At 32.1% G+C, this 22185-nt stretch overlaps 1 protein-coding gene across 1 annotated transcript in view; it reads left to right on the forward strand.

Annotated features, from left to right (window-relative positions):
* Positions 1-22185, forward strand: part of LOC131853125 (glycosyltransferase-like domain-containing protein 1-like) — a 77712-nt gene that overhangs the window by 53592 nt on the left and 1935 nt on the right. Inside the window, exons 6-9 of the mRNA XM_059203939.1 lie at positions 18320-18505; positions 18838-18997; positions 19435-19496; positions 21662-21855. Coding sequence (XP_059059922.1) covers positions 18320-18505; positions 18838-18997; positions 19435-19496; positions 21662-21855 — 602 coding nt within the window. The remainder of the gene's footprint in view (positions 1-18319; positions 18506-18837; positions 18998-19434; positions 19497-21661; positions 21856-22185) is intronic.

A 22185-nucleotide genomic window follows, 5' to 3' on the forward strand; every position in this document is an offset into this window, starting at 1 on the left:
AGTAATGTGGACTGATAGATAACCCCACTGCTTGCAATGTATGGTACATTGCAAACAGTGGGGTCAGATAGACTTCTAAGTTTCTCCACGAAAACAATTATGATAAATTCCTGGTGAATTTGTCACAATGGGCTATTTGACCTGATCTCATTCTCATCTTATCATCCTCCACTGGTGCTCCGCCAGCGTAGACTGTTACTGCGTACGGATGCACCATTTCGTTATCCATAAAATGGAATATATTTATTTTTATCTACAAATGTTTTCAATGATATTATGCAAATCTGTGACTATATTCTGCCTCAATCACCTTGTTCTAATTATAGAACGCATCCCTCCTAAACATGATAAACAAATTTTTACGATCGTTAAATGATATGTGCGGATTTGAAATTAAATGTCAAATTAATTATACCACTACCGGGTTACGTGGGTTTTACAAATAGAGGATATAAGAAGAATAATAAAACAATAATTCACTTAAACTGTAGACGGCAGCGACCTCAGACTTTATAATGCCTCTGAGCCATTATTTTAAGTATAACACGTCTCTTAAGGCCAGCGTTGATAATCTATATTTATATTATTATTAATTAAAAATAAAGATCAATTATAAAAACCCTTACTGCTGCCCTGAAAATTTGAAACGTGACGTGTTTAAAATACTAAAATAATTATTTATATACAAACTAATTGTACAAGTAACTGGCTAATTACTAATCAAGATTAGTTGTTTCACGTTACAGTAATTTAACGTTACATATATACAATTATACAAAACACAGATATTTTTCAGTAACATAAGCTACACGCATGCGACGCCACGGTATAAAGTTAGTATAGTATATGAATAAAAAAAAATGTTGAAATTAATTAAATAATTTTCATTCCTTTATTTTGTTCTTATAAACGATTGAAAGAGTAGCAATAAATATGCCAGTATGGTACCAATGCCGGCGTTTCCACACATTCGCGATTTGTTAATCCCACCATTGTAATCAGCGCCCGCACAGATAACGCGACAGATAATCATACCAGAAGCGAGTAATATTTCTCAACGTTATATAACACGCCGACCCAAAATATTGTAAATGCAATTGGCACGCCACCTTGGGCACAAAGCGCTTCTTTGCGTTTATGGGTGTTTTTTATGTAATTTTCATCCTAAGTCGTATACAATTTCGCCATTTTACAGAATGGTTGCTCTTATTGCTAGCGGTTCCCTTTTAGCATCCGCGATGCTATCCTCTTTGAGTACCCGTAGTTTGAGATCTTCAGGTTAATAGTTACAGTGTTTGTTACATTTGCTACAATATTTGCCTCAATATTTTGCTTGGCGAGGATTATTGTAATAGATGATAGCATAATAATATATAATATTTTTATAAGGTAATAAATGCATTAGCATATAGATATATTTTTTTTAAAAAAGAGAGCAACAAGAATAATATATCTTATTCTTGTTTTTTGTTATGCTATTTTCAATTACTCGTCGTTTATTATTTTTTAATTAACATAATTTATATATATATATTTTAATTAAAAAATAATAAACGACGAATAATTAAAAATAGTCTTATTGAACTAATTTGTTGTGGAAGTGTTGGCAATTTTCTGTATAACCTAATTGAAAGAAATATTATTCTTACACAAATTTGTGAAATTTTTCTACCCCCATGTGTATTTCCTACAACACAGACGATTTTAAAGGAGGCTTGAAAATATATGGTAATATGCGAGTTGTCAATATTACAATTCAACAACACCTATGAAAAATAACTGTAAAAGGTATGTAAGTGCAAACGTAACCTGAAACCGTAGCTTTGCCATCATATCGTCACATGATACTCTTAACCATCAAGCCTTGCCATTCCTATGCACTAAGATCTTATGCCATGATCTCTGCAATTTCACTGCCATAACTCCCCCTTCAAACTAACTAAAACACAGTTTTTAAAAAACGTACAGAAACCAAGGTAAGTTCGTAAATGTTTTTTTTAACTCTTAACATCGAACTATGTTATGGAGCGGCAGAAGGTCAACTCCTGGCTGGCGTACACGACTTTAGTCTGAAGACACCGCTAGGGGTTCAACCTTAGCTCAGGCATTTCGACCCTCGTTTTTAATTGAACGGGAAAATCAATTGTAAATGACTTTCTAAAAAATCTATCTCGAATAAATTCAACAGCTTACTAAATGTGTAATGTCTCATATATGGACCACAACCGCTGTACACCATCAAGCAGGGTGTGGTCAATTACGTTGCTTTAAAAAATTTAGGTCTTTTCGTGTACACTCATCAACATATCTGTGGTAATGTGGTTAGTGAACTTAAAGATATTGAACTGAACCGAACTAGACACGATCTGACATAATAGTGACGTATCAAGACGAATTTCGGCCTCAATTCGTTTGCTCTTTAAGAAGTAACCTTGGCCCACTGTTTGTAGAGAGAATGTCTCTCGACTCGCCCGCCGTACGTACCTGTTCGGTGTCGTTGACTTTGCTATTCCGGTTTTTTACTGTTCAGTGTTCAGTCAAAATATATGAATGCTGAATGCAGCATATTTGTTCAGCATTGTGTTTTCTTCAAATGACTTCCAAAAGAGTATTTTCACAATTTAACCTCTTCAGGCATATTATATTTATTTTTAACAAAAAACTTTTGATTTTTGATAAAAGTTTTCACAATAATCCTTAAATATTATAAACAAAAGTATGTTTGCCTCTCTATCTGTCTGCATGTCACCTTTGGCTGAACAGACATGAAGTGTCTTTTAACTCAAAAATTGGACGAAGTCGGGGATAGTATCAGGTTATCTGTAAGAGTCTGGTTCAAGCGTTAAAACCGCTTTTGGTTTAACACATTTATGTAATGTTTATTGTAATTATTTTTCGGTGTGCAATAGTGTTACTATTATTATTATTAATAATAATATCTAGTTTTATCAATCAAGCTTGTACCTCCAATTTGATTCTACCCCCTTAAGCTGTTGAGGTGTGTAAAATGAACTCTTGCCGTACTAAGCCACACATTTTGGCTATACGTGTGGAGCAAGGATCAGCCAAGATAAGCTTCCAGAAGCGCAGAAGGTTCCCCATATCTTCGTATACTTCACGCGAGCTAAGAAGATATTCCGAAGATATATTGTTTTTTTAAGTTATGTAATTATAATAACCTTACTGCCCTTAGGCATCCTTAGGCAGGCTGCTAATTTTTTAGGCTTTCCCCTTATCACTATATTTATTATTTGTAGGTAGGTACTCAATTTACTGCATATTAAATTTACAAATTATTTTTTATTTTATTTATTTATATATAATAATTAATCACCCTTAGATTTGTGCACCGTGGGGAGGTAGTTACAGACCACCCGGATTATATGACGACCATCTCTTCAGTCACAAAGATGAGAGACAATGAGAGAAGCCTATGTCCTTCTTACTGATGCAGTCTATATCCAAACCAAATTTCAACTAAACGGCTGATCCGTTAATAATTCTTCCCGTAATAATAATGTATAACTAAAAGTGTATAGGTTATACATGGATATATAAATATAATATAAAAACTGTAATTACACTAATATTAAGATGAAATACTTAAGTATTGATTTGCAGTATAATTATATTATAATAATATTTACATAAACTGTAGGTATATAACCAAGTAGGTCATTGACTACACACCTTATGACATAATAATAAAGTAACTCAGTGCCACAACGGATGCACCGTCCTGCTCTATCTCTCAGCAAATGAGTCACGCCATCTCTCTCGCACTGCGTATTGTGCAAACAGTTTTCAAAATTGCACATGACTCGTTATTTTGCCAAAACGCTTGTCTTGTGACAGAACTGGCCGATGTGGGTGAAATGACCGGGGACTATGTCGAAATTGTATAAAATTTTAAAGTTTGTTATATTTAACGAACTTCAAAATTCTCATTTGGGTTGAATATATTTGTGTATGCAACTTCTTTGTGCAGTCAATAGGAGTTTTTAATGGACGACAAGGGAATGGCTCTCGCCTGCTCTAAAGGTTTACTGTAGCGGAGTTCCAGTGGAAGATAAGAACGTAAGGTTAGGTCAGTTAGCCAATCGTGGCAAATTCATAGAAATTTATCGCAATGGTATCCAGGGGAAACCACGTGGATGTCAACCAAATGATACAATCTCCTTCATTCCAGTCAATAGGGTTAGAGTTATTATTGAAATAGATCCCTTTTACGACCATGTAACCGATAGACATCAATAACATTTTTTGTCAATACAAAAAGGATATCACGCAATACAAACAAACATACTCATGAGTAAATACCAATCTTTGCACTGCGCGGGAATCGAATCCATGGCCATCGGAAGTCGTGGCATTGGGCTGAAGCGCTGCACAAGTAAAAATTTATTTTACTTCAATACTAACGTTTATCTCAATATATATGTATATATGCTGTACCCGCTATTTTGTTCTCGTGGAATAGTGACCTTAGCTAGCATTTTTAAATAATGACGAATTACCGTACAAACTTTCATCCCATATTTTATTTTACCCCATTAAGGGAAAATTTTGAATGGCATATTTATTTATATTTAATCCACAGACTAAATATAACATTTCCAACTCCTAGCTTTAAAAATAACGATACTTTCCTTTCATCTCCCCTTTCAACCACTTACATACCTATTTTCGCATTAAAGAGTAGATGTCTCTATCTATCTATCTGTCTGTCTATGTCCTTTATCTGGGTCTACCCTATCTGTGTACCATACTTCATTTATATCGGTTAAGAAGTTTTGGCGTGAAAGCGCGACAGATAGACATACAGAGTTACTTTCACATTTATAATATTACTCAGGATATATATGAGCTTGTATAAGTATCTCATTATAGGTTAAAATGAATAGGCAAATAAACTAATGCTCGGATAATGAAAACGACGTGACAGTCGCCTAGAGTCATGGATATACCTCATCCGTTGCCAATCGAGAAATAAACGTTATTAATAATTGTTAATGAATCCAATTTGGGAGGGAGGAAGTGAACTTTATAGAATTAGGTGTTATTAGCGGAAGTATATTATTTTCTTTAATTCCGCACCTATTAGCATATGTAAGACTACAAATAAATCAATGCGGAAATCTAACAACGGCTACTAAAACCGATACGACCTTCTCTATGGATGATCAAATTCTGACCGTTATTGAATCTGAATAGTTGTGGTCTCACACGTGCTATAATGGTAGTAGTTGTAGAGAATAGTCATCATCCGACATCCAACTCGACATCAGCCATCGTGATCAATTTCTAATGTATCACAATGGCTTAACTGACCTGACCTTACGCGCATTTTATCATAATTCACTAGTCCTCGTCAGCATTTAAATACTGGAGCACTATTCCGTTATCATTGAAAAAATTTATTACACACGTTCACTATAAGAACTAAATGCAGTGTCGATATAGTACTCGTATTAGGGGATTTAGCTGTTTAGAATTCCGCCTTACTTCCGATGGTCGCTGGAAATATATGTATTTATGAGGACGACTATATAATATATAATATAATATGCACAGTATATGCGACTGGAACTATGGCATAATAAAATTACTATTAAAAAAATTGCATATGTAGATTTATCAGAAGATAGCTCACAATGAAGTAAAAAATACATAGAAATATAGGGTAAAAATAATACAGAAATTTATATAAGGAATGATGGGGAATCTGCTAGCAGCACTGGTTGTTTATATATTTTATGTATCTTTTTGTAAAAAATAATGTATTTAGTATTTTTATCAGTAGTCTAAGATACAAGATCTGCTGAGCATGTCGCTGTGTGTATACGTCCAGGAATTTTATTACTATTTGGAATAAAAAATCCTCATTTTGGGATTCTAGTTATGAAGTTGTATTATAATTATTTAGTTACGCAGTCTGACATACGATATTCAACCACAAATTGTGTGACCACTTGCCAATTATATATTATTATTAAAAATATTAGTTTTCACCATAGGGTAACTACAAAAAGTAGGTAACACATATTTATGGGCTGTAGTAAGCCACATCGAAGTACATATTCTCCTGGAAAACTATCGAAGTTCATTTTTGAAGAATTCGTCACAATGGGCTAATTAACTTGACTCTATGATTATCCTCCACTAGTTCTTCGTCAGAGAATACGGTCAAGGTACAATTTAAAAAATTAATTAAAAAACTATTCTTATAATTCTCCCCGTGGAAAGATTACATATATTGCCTACTGTAAGAACATCACAATTTCTGCAAGTTGTGTAGTTAAAATATTGTATACCTACGTAATCTTAATTCATTGTTAATAGGTAACAAACTGCAGTCCCAAACACTCGCGACCTTAATCATGTGTGCGATTATTGTTATACTTTACAATTTTGTTACATAACCACGAATTTACAAACTGTGTCAGAGATACACAACATACGAACTCCATATATTATTAATTATTAATCGGCCAACATCTATTTTTCATCCCCCTAAATGTTAGGGGTAGTCCACCCCTAATTTTTTTTTTTATTTTAAGGCAAAACAACGTTTGCCGGGACAGCTAGTTTCGCTATAACTTAAGATTTATATGGCATAAGACATTTAATTTAATAAACATTGTGGGCTAATATCAAGACGAATACATTATTATTTCGTCGTACAAATTAAATATTTAAAATAATTACTGTAACAACACAAGAGCTAAATCCGGAAAAGCTTATCATGAAAATATTGGTATGCTAAATAAAATTATTCTGGTTTAATGAAATTATATATTCTGTTATATGGATTTGACGTTGTATTGTAAGAAACCATTTTTACCTGCTACTTCGTGTGCTTTTTTGATAAAATATAGCCTACATACGTCCGTCTCATGATAACTATATTCCGGTGAATATTTTAGCATCAGTTCAAGTATTTAGTCGTAAACAAGTAACAAACAGACAGACACTTGGATTTGTAATATCAGTATGAATTATTTATTGCAATATAGCACTACTGTTATCAAATATAAATAGTACCTAGATAACAAATAAAAATATGCTAAGGATAATAAATATTATTTAAATAAATTTCGACCCTCGATTGTTTTCATAATGTTTATTTAAAGTACAAGAATGTTTATATAAACAGTATTACGATTTAAATTATCTATTATTGATAAGACATAGGATTTATTTTCTTTTGTGTCTATATATTTTTATCATAATTACGTATATCATAATTTATCACATAACAATTAAATGTACAAACATATTGAACATCAAAAACGTGTATTAAATCACAATTCTATATTTAAAATCTGAAGTTTAAATTCTCACTGGTTGTAATTGACAGAGTATTTTCAAATGTCAACAAATTAAAAATAATAAATATAAATTGAACATTACAGAAAAATGTTCTAGACCCCTGATCATTTCTGAAAAACCACAGATTATCTAAATATCTAACGCCACGAACCACATTCCATCAACGAAGCAAAACAGCGTGCTTGGTCCAGTCCGAGATCAGTTCAGCACGTCGCGTGTTCGGAGCTACACGTCTATCGTGAAAGTGACCACAAAGGTTTCCGTGTTTAGTTCGCAAATATATATCAAGTGAGTTTTTCAAGTTGTCTATGGATGAGCAAAGGAAAATATGTGATCGCACTGATATTTTGTTAAATTCGGAAAAAAGTGATAAAAATGTTAATAATTAAAAAAAAACTTTTAAAAAAATAACAAAAGTTAAAAAAATTAGCTATGCGAATTTTACTATTATTATAATTAATATATGCTTTGCGACTGTCTCATTTCTATTTTCATCATATCTGTTCTTTAATTTAAAAAAATGAATTATTAAATTTAAAAACCGAATAACAACCACAATTGTATTAATTATTTTTTTACAGCTATTCCCAACTAAGTAAAGTCTTACTTGTACTTGACAACAGACAAACGTTTTCATATACTTGTACTTATTTGTTTAAAGTTCAAACCTATAACCAAACTATTTCGCTATAATATTAGAAAGTTATTGCATTAATTTCAAAATTTAATTAAAAAACAAAATTTAAAGTCTAATTAATATATCGTTGCGCATTCCACATTAGGTTCTAGGAACTAATCAAATATACAGTTGCTTGGCTAGATTGTTTTTCTTGTAATATATATAACAAGAGAACTCTTTCATTACTATATTATTTTTCCGAATGTTATATATTTTATTTATGATATTAAAATCAGTTAGTTGTTTATTTTAATTTTGCTCATCACCTGTTTTCCTTTGCTCATTGTATTTTCATGTATATTTACTGTAATATTACTATTACTCATTAAAAATCAGAGAGTGCATTGTCGAACTCTCGCAATATCTGGATTAATTGTCAACTATCGGCCCACATTAACTGCACTCTGCTTCTCATAACTATCTTACTTTTATGTATATATATTAACATAACATATAACGTATATAACTCTGGAAGAATGTACCTTTCATACATCGAAATGGTTAGCTACAATCAGTGCCATGGAGTTTAATTCTCCCTCTTCCCAAAAGCTCTCTCTCCTCTCTCTTTATAATTTTAGTATAGATTATAAATACTAACAATCTTCAAAATAATTGTAATCTTTTTGAAACAGTTTATTGTAATTTGTTAATTATTTTTTAACAAAGTTCAATTCGGAATAGATTAAAATAACTAAAACAGCCAATTACGAGCTGACCACAAATATGGTCATTGATGTGTCAGAGCGGGTTATACTTGACTTAGGTATTGCTGTGCTTACTATGTCATCCCAACACTGTATAATCGTACTCAACTTATTTTTTAAAGAAATAAACGATTAATTTTTTTTCTATTAATGAAACTCTACCTATATATACTTGTATATGTGAAAGATATTTAATTTTTGTTTAATTACTTATACAAAAATATTTACGCAATATTAATATTAATTGAAGCATTTGTGAGATGTTTATTATGATTTCCAATATCTCGTATAATTTAGAAATAATGTAGTTTAGGATAGAGAACGCGCAGGTAACATCAACAACCGCATGTTGACATTAAATCCATAGGGTATAGTAATCATTTATTATCACCGTCCGCTTCTTTGCCACCACGGAGCTATCAAAATTACACAATTTTTCTATTCTATCACTTCTATATTATATTCATAATTTCAAAATGCAAATTAGATTTAATATTTGGTAATTTAATAACCTCTTAAATAAGAGTGGTAAGGCGTACGATCCGTTGTTAACTAAGTCAATGCCATAGGTGTTAGGTAAACCAGTTTGATCAGATGTTGCATGAACCAATATCCGGACTGGTCTCAACTCTGGGTGTTCTATGACAAGTCTTTGTAAAGGGTTCTCCACACACTGTAGTTGAGGTTATTTGATACAAACGTATGTGAATGACTTCTTCTAAGAAAGTTTCACAATAAATACAATTATTTTCACGGATAAAATTCTGAAAATTTTCTAAATAATTTAAGCTTAGCCGGTAATAATATTAACAAAAACCCTGGACAATTCACACAGCGCCATCTAGTTATAAGATGAATAGAGCTTGCATTATGGGTACTAACAACTGATACAAATACTTATAAGTTCGCATTTTTTTAGAAACATACACACAATCAGACTCAAAAATACAAAAGTTTATACCGTGCGAAGAATCGAACCCGCGACCATCGGAAGTAAGACAATATGCTAACCGCTAGACATCCGAGGCCGTCAAATGCGGCAATGTGTCGAGACCCTAAATATTATCATACAATGTTACTACGGGCGTGTCAAATTATTACTAAACATGCTTACTACTACAAAATCGCCTCTGGCGCACCTTTCTCGGGACACCAACTCGTACATTCACAACTGGTATTTAAATCATATAAGATTTTTTGTTCAGCACCAAAAAAGTGCGATTTACGCAACGAAATTTTGAATCCAAAATTATGTTCTTGTTTTTCTTGTACTACAATCTGTTACCATTGAACATTAAGTAGTATGTTTGTTGGGTTCTCGTTATGGCATGATCCATTCTACATATAAATAATATCGAAATCACTTTCATATTCGTCGCCGATGCAGGCATAGAACCCGCCACAGGGCGAGGCAAATACCCCCCCATAGTGGCAGAACGCCTCCCTAACTGGACGCGCCACTTCGACCAGCTCAGGCGCATACTGGGGGAGGCACCCAACGCAAGACCCTATGGCACGGGGGTCAGATTCCTGCCTAGGACGGACGAAGAATTCCGTGCCGTCCAAAGGTATAAACAATTTTTATTAATAGTTAAAAAGTACAAGGGTAGCGTTTAGAAAATTATACAATTCTGAAAAAATCATATTTGGAATTCTATGCCAAATGTGAAGTAGATAGATTAGGATAGAACCCATTATATGATTGATGTTAACAAACTATATAATTTAAACAATAATATTTAAAATATAGAGTTACATATATTCATCAAAACCTTTAGATAACGTACCCTTATATATATCTATTTACAGTAGCTCCGGAGATAACTCTTCTCATACACCAAGTTATGCTTTCCTTTTATAATATAGTTATTATATATATAGATCAGATGGTAATTGTTAACTTATATTCAAGCCATGAGCAGATAGAGTCAGAATTATTTCCTAAAAAAATATTAAGAGTAAAAATATAATAATATATTATTTATATTTAGGATACACACATAATTGCAATATCTTTCCATTATTTGGGGTCGACATTGTGTCTCATCTTCTTCCACTCATCCTTATTGGCTATATCTGAGATTAGTCTTCTATTGAAAATACATTATTAAGTTAATAGATTTTCAGTTTATATCTAATCAATTTATAGAACATAATGTAATAATATATCAGCACATAAAAGTTAATATAGTACTCATCAGAATCCGACAATACTCTGTAACTACGAGATTAATCTTCAATCTACATCGTTATTTCATAATACTTAATTTATCAATAGTTATTTACTAGCGCAGTAGGTCGGTGCCATATTTATATGTGCTTATACGATTGCTTAAACTTATGAACTACGTACCTATTGCAAATTAATCATACACACACCTATAAAAAATTTGAACTCCTATCATCATTATCATTATAAGAAAACTGTGTTAGCAGACACATACATTTATTTAATAAAAAAAAATGATAATGTAAAGTTTTCTCACGCGACTACAGCATGGTGTTTTGTCGCGCACATGACACCGCTGGTGCTTCAGGCGTCCATAGGCTACGGTAACCATTTACCATTCGATGGCCCATATGCTTGTTTGTTACCAAAGTAGTATAAAAAAATGTAATTGTTCATTCGCCTGTACAATTAATTATAATACATTGCAAGCCATGGTGTATGAAAAAATAAAGGAGTCATTATTATATTGCCTTGATGTCACACAAGGTAAAATTAACTTATGACAATTTTGTGTTTATTGTCTGTTTGTAGAAACTATTAACATAATTTTATGGCCTCGATCTAAATAAGCCACTCGTCTAAGCCCTCCTTGAGCGCCTTTATTCTTCAGGTTATACATGTGTATGTAAATTTCAGAACAATTAGAAACAACAGTTGGAAAAATTTTAGATACTATTGCAATAAAAAACCCGTAAACAAAAGTTTTTACTTTATTATTCTTTAATATTATTTTAACAAAATCGATTTATGGTTAAATATGTAAAATCTACCATTAAACCAACTTTATGTGTTCGAAGTTTCAAGGTTCGGTTTATTTATAATTATAAAAATATAAATAAGTAAGTACCTACATAAGAAATTAATAAATTATAGGTAATAAAAAACTCCTAATATTTCTTTTAATATATTCACGCTTTATTAATATTAAAATAACCGTTCGTTGTTAATATTAGAATAACTTCACTGTTCATTGTTAAAATTAAAATTATAAAGTACGACATTGATTTATATATGTACGAAATGTTTTCTTATTTAGATATATATTTTTTGTAAACAATGGCTAATTTAAAAGTTTAGTGTCATCGCTATATGCTCATTCGATTTCAAAACCTATCGATCATGGAATATACCAAACAAGTCAAATTTAATGCTCACAACTTCTAAGGCGGAAATATGCTAAAAATATAGTAATAATTAATTGACGTTCATAAGTGACTGAAAATATATGAATAAATATTTTTGACTTTGACTTTTAGTTGAATCATTTTTAAATATTATGTAGTATATTTTTTATTTTATGATTATATTAATTTTAATCATATCCATAAAGGAACTCTACTAATAAGTCTAAGCTATATAATTCGGCACTTATCCGTATCTATAGTATGAATAGATGTATATATATAATCTTTAGCTCGATTCCGTCGTACTATAGCCATACTAAACTCGATTCCATCGGGTAGGAGTTTGAATCCATCTACTCCATAAAATCCTTCATTCGTCGTCCCTACTTAACTAGTAGATACCGATCTCTTCACTTGGAAAATTCTCTGCTTTCATTTCTGTTTCTATTGACATTACTTTTATCTACAAAAAAATATTTGTGTCTCTAAAATTTCAAACTTATGTTGTCGCTACCAAGTTCTGTTTAGTTGGGTATGTTATTTATATCAACAAATTGACTTTATAGATTTGACATATTTTATGGATATGAATGGTTACATAATAAATATTAGATAGTAATTTTACAATTATCGATTCCAATTACAGTATGGTCACAATTTTCTCGTATACTTTATAATCTATTTCATTCTGATGCTGCAATATTGGAATGATTGACTAACACATTGAACACAAATCTGTTAAAGTAGGCCACCAGTCACCAGCAAGCACTAAACTATATTAAAGAGAGCGCCTTGGTCTAGTAGTTCACTACCGTGACTACAAACGTCCGGAGTTCGAATCGGCAGACAACAAAAATATATTTTTTTTCTGATTGATTTTTAAATGATGTAAATCTTAAACCTACATGAAATCAAACCATACGTCTGCCATGTTGTGTTCAAATACACAGAGTACCTAATGTAATTTGCATATCTACTCTACTCTTATCCCGTCACTTCATCTGCTTTTTCTAGATAAAAGATATATGTATAGATAATCTACATTTGTCTAGTCTTATGCTACAATCTATAATGACGTTCAACAAGTTAGTTTAATCGTGATATAAATGTTATATATCATAGAAAAAGTCTACACCCGTATCGCCTTGTCTGGTTGTTTTAAATATACAAAATTTATTTCACTTCAAGATGTATTGATGTTGCAAGCAGTAACAAGCTGCGATAGCGTCGCGTGCCTTACCATATTCCTGATTGACACCCACATTACATAAAAATATATATGCAACTGTGTCAACTATTGTCATCATATCAACCTTTCCCATTGCTTTTCTAATAAAGCTATCATTACCGTTATCACTTTATTTTATTGAGTGAGAAGAGTGTTATGGCTATTTTCAGGTGTTACGACCTATAGCACTGCGACCTACATACATAGATTTATTGTGCTCGCCAAACCAACTAACCAAACAAATAATTTTTAGTGTGATCTATATTATTAGTACATGAAGTAAAACCTTGGTACTCCTTTTTACAAAAATTACTCGGACGGAGGAATATGAAATTTCGCACAAAGAAAACATTATATTAACTATCATAGCAAAGTTGACATAAGTAAATAAATAGTTATTTGAGGAATAAAATAAAACAGTCATAGTTATCAAAGCAGACCAGTCCATATAGGCAGCACCCGTTCATTAGTATAATAGATAAGCCAGCCTTATAGACTAATAAATAATAAATTCAGTTAATTTTCTTTCTAATTCTTTCAAATGAATACCCTTTACTCCAGGGAAAAAATATTAATACAAAATCTTTACTGACATAAGTTACTATAATATCCTAAATGAATAAATTATTTTTAAACTTGAGCTTCAATAAATTCCTTATTTATTAAAATTCAATCGTAATCGTCAATTTAATCGTAAACTGGAAAGATTAACCGTATTTTCAAGTAATGATTGAACTAGTCTCCTCCTCAATATGTAGGTACTAGAGAAAGGTGGCTTTTCCTCTACCCTGTGGTCCAAGGTAGTCAAGAACATAACCTTGCTCTAAATTGAAAAAGGCTACCTTCATTACCAACGGGTTGTCAAATGATCAGTTAATCAATCAATCGGGAAAGTCATGTAGCGCCAACGGTAACTTATGTTTAGTTATAAATTCAAACCGGTTAGAACAATCTCAATATTATTACACATACGGTTTCATTCATTTGTATTTACTATTAGCTGTGCTCGGCGGTTTCGCCTGCAGATGATTTTGATTGATCATTCAGATTTATTTAAAAGAAATTGACGAATATTACTTAGTTCATTGTGTCACCCTCTCGTGCAATTTTTTTCTTTTGCGCTTAGTGTTTTTTTTTACTCGAGTCCTAAGGATTCTACCGTAATATTTTATTACTTATAACTTTCTTTAAGAACTGGACTATTAAATTGCACATACATACATGTTAACTTGAATTAATATATTTTTAATTTGTATAGATATACCTATCAGCGGCCTGTTCCGTTTTCGCTGTTTTGTGTAAAGTTACTGATTAGTAACTTTACAAAAAACCTCAACGAATTACTAGCATAAACCGCTATTGAAAGCAATTTGTTGATGGACGATAACCGCATGAAAATCATTTAAATAGTTTTTTAAACATACACACAGGCACGACGGAGAACTTTATATTATAATATGTTTGGATAAATCAAATTATCTTTATTAATGTAGTGAATTAATGAGAATGAATGTGTAGTAATAGTAAAATAACGAAAGTGTTTCCAGTCATGTGTTAACATATGTGTATTACTTAATTATTTATGGAGTGGTATACCCAAAGGGGTCTGTACAAGGTCATCTGATACCTCTGTATCAATATTCATACCTCTATTTGCATATATCTACTTGTTACTTTTGTGTATGGATTTAATGGCAGATAAACACTTAACAACTTATTTATCACGAATAGCAATATATGAGCGTTACATAGAATTGCGACTTGAAATGGGCTTTTCTGTGTTAAATAATATTCTACATTGCAGTTCAAAAATATTTTTTATAGGCTGGTCGTCATATTCGTAAACGGATGCTGATTGATGTGACTGGTCTGTTCGGGTTGTGGACTCTGATTATACTATTTCTTTTTGATAAAATTGCAGTGGCATGTGGGTTACACTATTTTCCCAAATTTGAATTGAAAAATGGATTTTTGTAAACATGTACAAGCTCATTTGACAAGAATGAACGCTGAGTTTCTTGTTAGTTCTTCTTAGCTCGAAAGAACTTCGAAGTAATAGTAGACTTGACATATCATAAGAGTCTTTAATAGACCTACAGACATTTAGATATTTTTATATTTGAACCTAATAATCTTCAATATTTGTCAATACATACATAATAAACAACTGTACAAACAATGATATTAATGAATACAAATACTTTGTACCGTGCGAAGAATCGAACTCGTAACCATCAAAGGTAAAGTAGTATAGACCATCGAGGTATTAATTTGACTAAAATTGCAATATAAAATGCTCAGAATAATGTAATCCAATGAAATGCTATATTACTTTCGTTTGTAAACGCAATAATCGACTAACCCACATTTCGACGCTATTAAATACACGTAATACAATAGATCACCTCATCTTCAGCTGTTACATAATGAGAAAATTATAAGGTTGGCCAACTAGATTGCCCAACATTATCTATACAAAGGTCGACTCACCGATCGGGTGTCTCTCGTATATTCATTGCTTCACGAGTCAAACTTAAATATTTTGCAACTTTTGCAAGTCCATTGTGAAACAGCAAAGCGCGATGCATTGCAGGAGGAAATAAGTGTCTATACAAGGTGTACCTATATCCTATGATAGACAGATCTATAGAACCTTGATTGTGGACCTTGGTACTTTTCTGTTGTCCATCCGTTCTGACATCACCAGCTATGGTATTTCCGAATCAATAGAAAGAAAAAGCTTATTCCGTCTTAAAAGGCACGCAACACATTTGTTTCTTATGCTTTAAAAAAAAATTGAAGAAAACTTTGCGTCTTTTCCATGGACTTCATTTTTACCAATATTAATTCAAATTCAAAATATCTTTATTCATGTAAGTATATTACAGACTGTTATGATATGTCAAATCTACCGTTAGTTCGAAATGATTTAGAGATGAGAAGAACTGACATGAAACTCAGCTTGTATTCTTTTTAAATAAATGTTATACATGTTTACAATAATACAGATTCATTTTTAAATCCAAATTTGGGAGAATAGAGTGATCACCATCATATGCGAATATTCTAATCAGAGTTCGTAACCACCGTGAGATATTATTAATTTGTTTTTATATATCAATCTCTGAAGAATCATTTAGAAATATACTAAATTGGCAAACAAACTTTTATACTGTTTATGTTGATAAAATTTGTCAAAACTCAGAAACATATTATTCATAAAAAAGTTATTTCAAAAAATATGTTCTCAAATGTGCATACCAATACGTTAGAAATTATAAAACAACTGAGCGCGATTCCTTATAAAAATTCTATATAATTAACCTTACTGAATTGCGCCAAGTTCAATCAAAACCTGTATATGGTGTTGGAAGCACAGTGACCTGCTTACGTAGGGGACCTTACAAGATATGCGCCCAAGCTTCCTAAACTGTGCCATGGACACTGACCACGTGTAACAAGTCGAGCCAGGCTATAGCCCAAAGCCTACATTGGTTTCCCGTGACGGCATGACTCGAAATCAGTGATGCCTACCGTACAATAATTCTCTTACAAATAAGAGATTTGTGGCTTCTGAAACAATGACATTTTTATCAAATCGTCGTATCAAAATTTGACCTACAATAATCGATCAAAATATGATGTACGAAGTTAAAAGGCCAAGTTGAGCTAATGTACGAGACAATATCATAATATTGTTTAAATCTTACCCATTAATTATTGATTACTAAGCCAGCAATCATTACGTTGAAGCATATAACAGTTTATGTCATAATCCATCCCGTCTGGTCGTATAGTTCATGGTTCATATAGGAAGGTATAATGAAGTAAGTACAGTAGATAGATCCATTACGCCATAATCGACCGCGTGCCGTCAGCAATATGGCGCATCAATTCATATGTTATATAATTATTTACAAACAGCATACATTCGTTCTACCAATAACGCATGTCTTCATCAAAAGCAATTTCATCTAAAGAAATAAAAATGTTAAATATATTTCACAACAATGTTCTTTAGTCTTTTTAGATTGGTAGTTGCGGCTTTTAGAATTCATAACAAGTAAAAAAACAAATCCACATTGTGGTTTATTCCGAGGTTCGAACCCCTAGCGGTGCCCCCTATGGTATCCGTCAGGCAGGAGTTTATCTTCAGCCGCTCCACATGTCCTTCCACGTGTTTGGAGTGCCATCTGCACGTGTCCCTATCGTTCGGTGAAGCTGTAAAAGCTAGCTGCGGTCAATAGCATTAGAATAGTCCGAAAAAAATTTTGTTTATCTGTCTGTCAATCATAGCACCAATCAAAGATAGGTATGATTAAAATTAGACAATATATTATTTGTTGATTTTGGCTGTTATACACATAATCGAAATAAACTTCTTACAAAGATGTATGGCGCTTTGATACTTTCTTCTTCAATTTCCTGCCGCAAAATCGCTGGATAAGTGTGAAATGTAGGAAGTTGTCCTCAGGAATATTAGTGCAAATAAGGATGTTTCTTTTCTGTCAGGCGGTCCGGTCGGTAGGGCAGTCTGATAATTTGCTATAAGTAAAAATAATTAGACTCAGATTATACAGCAATGCTGCCTGTTTGAACTCAGATAATTTATTCCAAAATTCAAATCAGTATTTTTTTCTCAGTACTTATAACTATTTATTTGCTTTTATATATACTCTAAGAAAACGTTGAGAAATATATCTGTTTCCGATGCATCGATGTCAAAGGCCAAACAAAATGTTTTTCTGAGATACATCCATATACACCGATATGAATTATTAGTATAAATATATATATATTATTGGATACATACATATTTATGTACTTACTTGAATTAACTACCTATATACATAATCGTTCATATTGCAGAATTAACAGAAAATGCTCATGCATCATGCATCATGCCACTGCATGCCTTCGAAGAGGCCTATGTCCAGCAGTGGACAGCAGTGGCTAATGAAGACGATATATGTAAAACTCTTATGTGATTATATAATTAAAGATATCTCTTCTTTGTTACAGACATGTCGCGTAGACTCGTAAAGAGGTATTTGACCGAAGCTGACGTATACCAGTGCCCTCTGTCAGAGGAAACACAGAAAATTGCCCAGGAACAGCTCAGAGAGACGGAGAACTCCAGATCACAAGCCCTCACCGCACTAAGAAGCTGGTTGGAACAGAACCCTAAGTTTATGTCTATCAGATTGGGTAAGTGGGCCTTATAATCTATATCTAATCTAATCGATTTTCTAGAATTTCTCTGTTACGCACAACTACACAACCATATTGTGGAAGCATCTTCCAGCAATGGTATTATATATTCCAAAGCGATACGATATTGAAACCTTCAAGAAAAGAGCTTATTCCTTCTTGAAAGACCAGAAACACAATTTCAATTATCCTGGTGTTGTGGGTAGTCATGGGCGGCGGTAATCACTTACCATCAGGTGAGCCGCAAGCTTATTTGTCCTCTATACTTTAAAAAATGGTTCTTATGAAGTTCGGGATTACCTAATTACAATATATATTTTAAATAACAGATGCAAGCTTTCTTCTACGATTTCTGCGTACCAAGAAGTACAGCGTGCCGATGGCCCAGGAGGCAATCGAAAGATACATCCTGCTGCGCCAGTCCTGGGGTATCGCCTTCAACCAGCTCGACTACAAGCTACCCGTGATGATGGAACTGATCGACCTTGGGTAAGATATCATAAATTTATAATTACTAGCCAAAAATTTGTTATGGAATCGTTATGATTCTTTTACACCTCTGTTTGTCACGGCGCTATATTTAACAAACTAGACTTAATAAATATCTAATAATATGTATTTGTAAATTGGAATATTCTTGAACTTCGTCGAGAATTCTTAATAGTAAATTACAAGATATTAATAGAATAGACAAACAAATAGCTTGAAATTGCATATTAAGAAATCATACATTTTATGTTTGTCTGTCAATACGATTGTAAATGTCAAGAAACGGCTGAAAAGATTTTCTATAAAATTTCACAATAAGATAGATTATAGGTACCACTAGTACAGACAGAAGTTGTCTTTTATCTCAAAAAACTATAACTTAGACAAAGACTTGAACTGTGCTAAGTGATTAATAATCTTATTTCCATTTGTTTTAGGTACATTTTTGTGAGTCCGTTCAAAGACAAAGGCGGACGGCGAGTTATCATATACAGGCCCGGTAGATATATCTTCATATGCTATCTACGGATATGTATACACATATATCATTACTATATACATATAAGTATTGAAGTATGTATTAACATTTACGATTTAAATTTATATCTATACATTATCATCCTTATTTTTATCTATCTATTTATACAAAATCATCTGTTAGTTATGACGGTTCAAAACAGCTCATTATCGAAATCTAGATTACGCAAAGTCTAGATTAACTAACAATTTAAATTCTCAATATTGCCAAATATGTTTTATGTAACTGGAAAAAGCACTGGCAATGATCAGTGGTAAACGTCGTCTAACCTGGTATTTTCATAGTCTATGGTAACCGTTTACCATTAAATAGGCCGTATGTTTGATTGTCTGGTTGTATCGTAGTATTGAAAAAAAAAACGATAAATGCTTATTATTATTATTATCATATAACAGCTCTTTGGACATCACGTAAACATGTGATATCCACTCCGGAGGAGTTAAATATTCTAATGTGTCTCCACTTGTCTCCCTTTCAACTGGAAATTTGTTTAAGTTCAATGTATCGTAAATAACAAAAATACAGGTTACAAACTCATCTGTCTTAAGAACACCAATATACGCCACTTTTAGTGTTCATGAATAAGATTAATATTATCGTGGCATATTTCTAAAATTTAGTATCAATTAATTATCCTTACGTAGGTATTACGTATATAACATCCAACTATAAATTCAGCCAATTTATTCACAATAACGAATAAATTGCGTATATATAACACATATTGCAATGTCAAGGCAATATTATGTTTATGATATATTTTCATTAACATCTATTGAAATAAATTTACATATTAATTCATTATATGTGTTTTATAATATTTTGCAAGTAAAATTTATAGTTTAATATTCATAATAAACATAATACTATAAATTAAAGATAATCTGTACCAATGTCAACATTGTTCATAGCGAATTCGTGATATAATATACTTATATGATTTCATACATAATTCATTCTTTTATATCGATCTAACCAAATAACCGGAAGGTTAATTTCTGGCTAATTATACAGGAACTTATTAATTTAAAAAGAAATAAAATAAACTTTGTTATTGTAAACATCTTGAATTTACAAACTTAGTATATGTATACATATATTGAATTAGTTATAAAGTACAAGTAATAAATATACGTATATTTATCTAATACATATGGATAGTAGCTACTCATGAAACTAAGTAACTTTTCTAATAATCAAAAGCAATTATATAAAAGATGAAAATATTTGTGTTAAATCATTCACTTTATGGTGCGGTTTGTGTTATTCCATTTTTTTTAAATATTGTTTTTATTAAAGCCTCTAAGATCTGATAAACTATGAACCGTGCGATATTTCTTATCTCAGACGATAGATCGTATTTATTATCTGAGACTACTGTCCATGAGATACCAACACATTATATATGCTCAACAGTAATGCACCGCTCATACTCATTCTTGCACCCAATTTATGTCAAATATCTATGTATTAATACTTATTACATAAATAATATATTTATCTCCATAACGCAGTGGCAGCAGCTAGCAGTACAATCGTACCGATCCCAGTTTGATTTTCAGTTGGTCAAATTTACGTACAAACTCTCGAGATCCAGTTCGTATACTTACTGGTTTTCGGGGATATATAATACTTCCAAACATTACCTCTTTGTTTCCTTCTAATGTAAGAGCCGCAAGAATCAAACCTCAAACCGACTGTACTTCGACGATGTGGTGAATGAAACATTAATCATACCTGCATTATGTTAAAAAATTAAAATCTAACATGGTATTAGGCCCTGGTGTCATCTCTCAGACTAATTTAGTTTATTATCGATGGGAAATCCATCACCAGGAACTTAGACAGTTATTGAAATTAACTTGCAGGGTTAGTAAATCTTATGTGATTCAATATGTTACAATATGTTATGCAATTTACGTAAATTAGAAGTAATATAATACATATTACTTCTAATTTACTTAATTTATACTTACCGCAATTTATAAAATTGTATTTTTGTTTGCAAAGACGAAGATTTAATTTCATATTGTATTTCTATTGAAAAAACAAAACGTATACATATTATTTGTTTAAAAACAAAATAAAGTACAAATCCAGCATTGCTAATACCTTCTCTCTGTCAGGTGTCTTCGACCCGTACAAGTATACCAATCAGGACATGTGCCGCGTTATGGGTATCTGCTTCGAAACCCTGATGGAAGACGAGGAAAACCAAGTGAGGGGGCTGGTGCACTTCGCGGATGGAAGTGGAGTCAGCTTCCCACATCTTACACTGTTCACACCTAAAGAGGCTGTGAGAATTGTAAAGAATGGCGAGGTAAGTAAAGTTTAAATAGAGGTTTTGAAATAGTAGAATAAGTATAATGACATAAATATAATTTTATTTTTATATTGGATCAAATTTCCAACCAGATCATTTGCGGAGAAGGTAGAGAGAAATGAATGCCATTGGCTTCTGTACATGCAAATAAGTCTAACTTTATTAATATTCATAACTCGCCTCATGCAAGCTGGATACTTAAGTGAATTATCAATTTTCTGACGCCTAGACCTTTATCTGGGCAAGCGAGCAACTAAGTTCTATGGGCTATATCTAAATTTAATTGGTAAAGTATATTTGCAGCCGTGCCAAGTCAGGGCAGATAGC

This window comes from Achroia grisella, unplaced genomic scaffold, assembly GCF_030625045.1.
Source record: "Achroia grisella isolate CSIRO2021 unplaced genomic scaffold, CSIRO_AGI_Agris_v1 utg874, whole genome shotgun sequence".
Classification (NCBI taxonomy): domain Eukaryota; kingdom Metazoa; phylum Arthropoda; class Insecta; order Lepidoptera; family Pyralidae; genus Achroia; species Achroia grisella.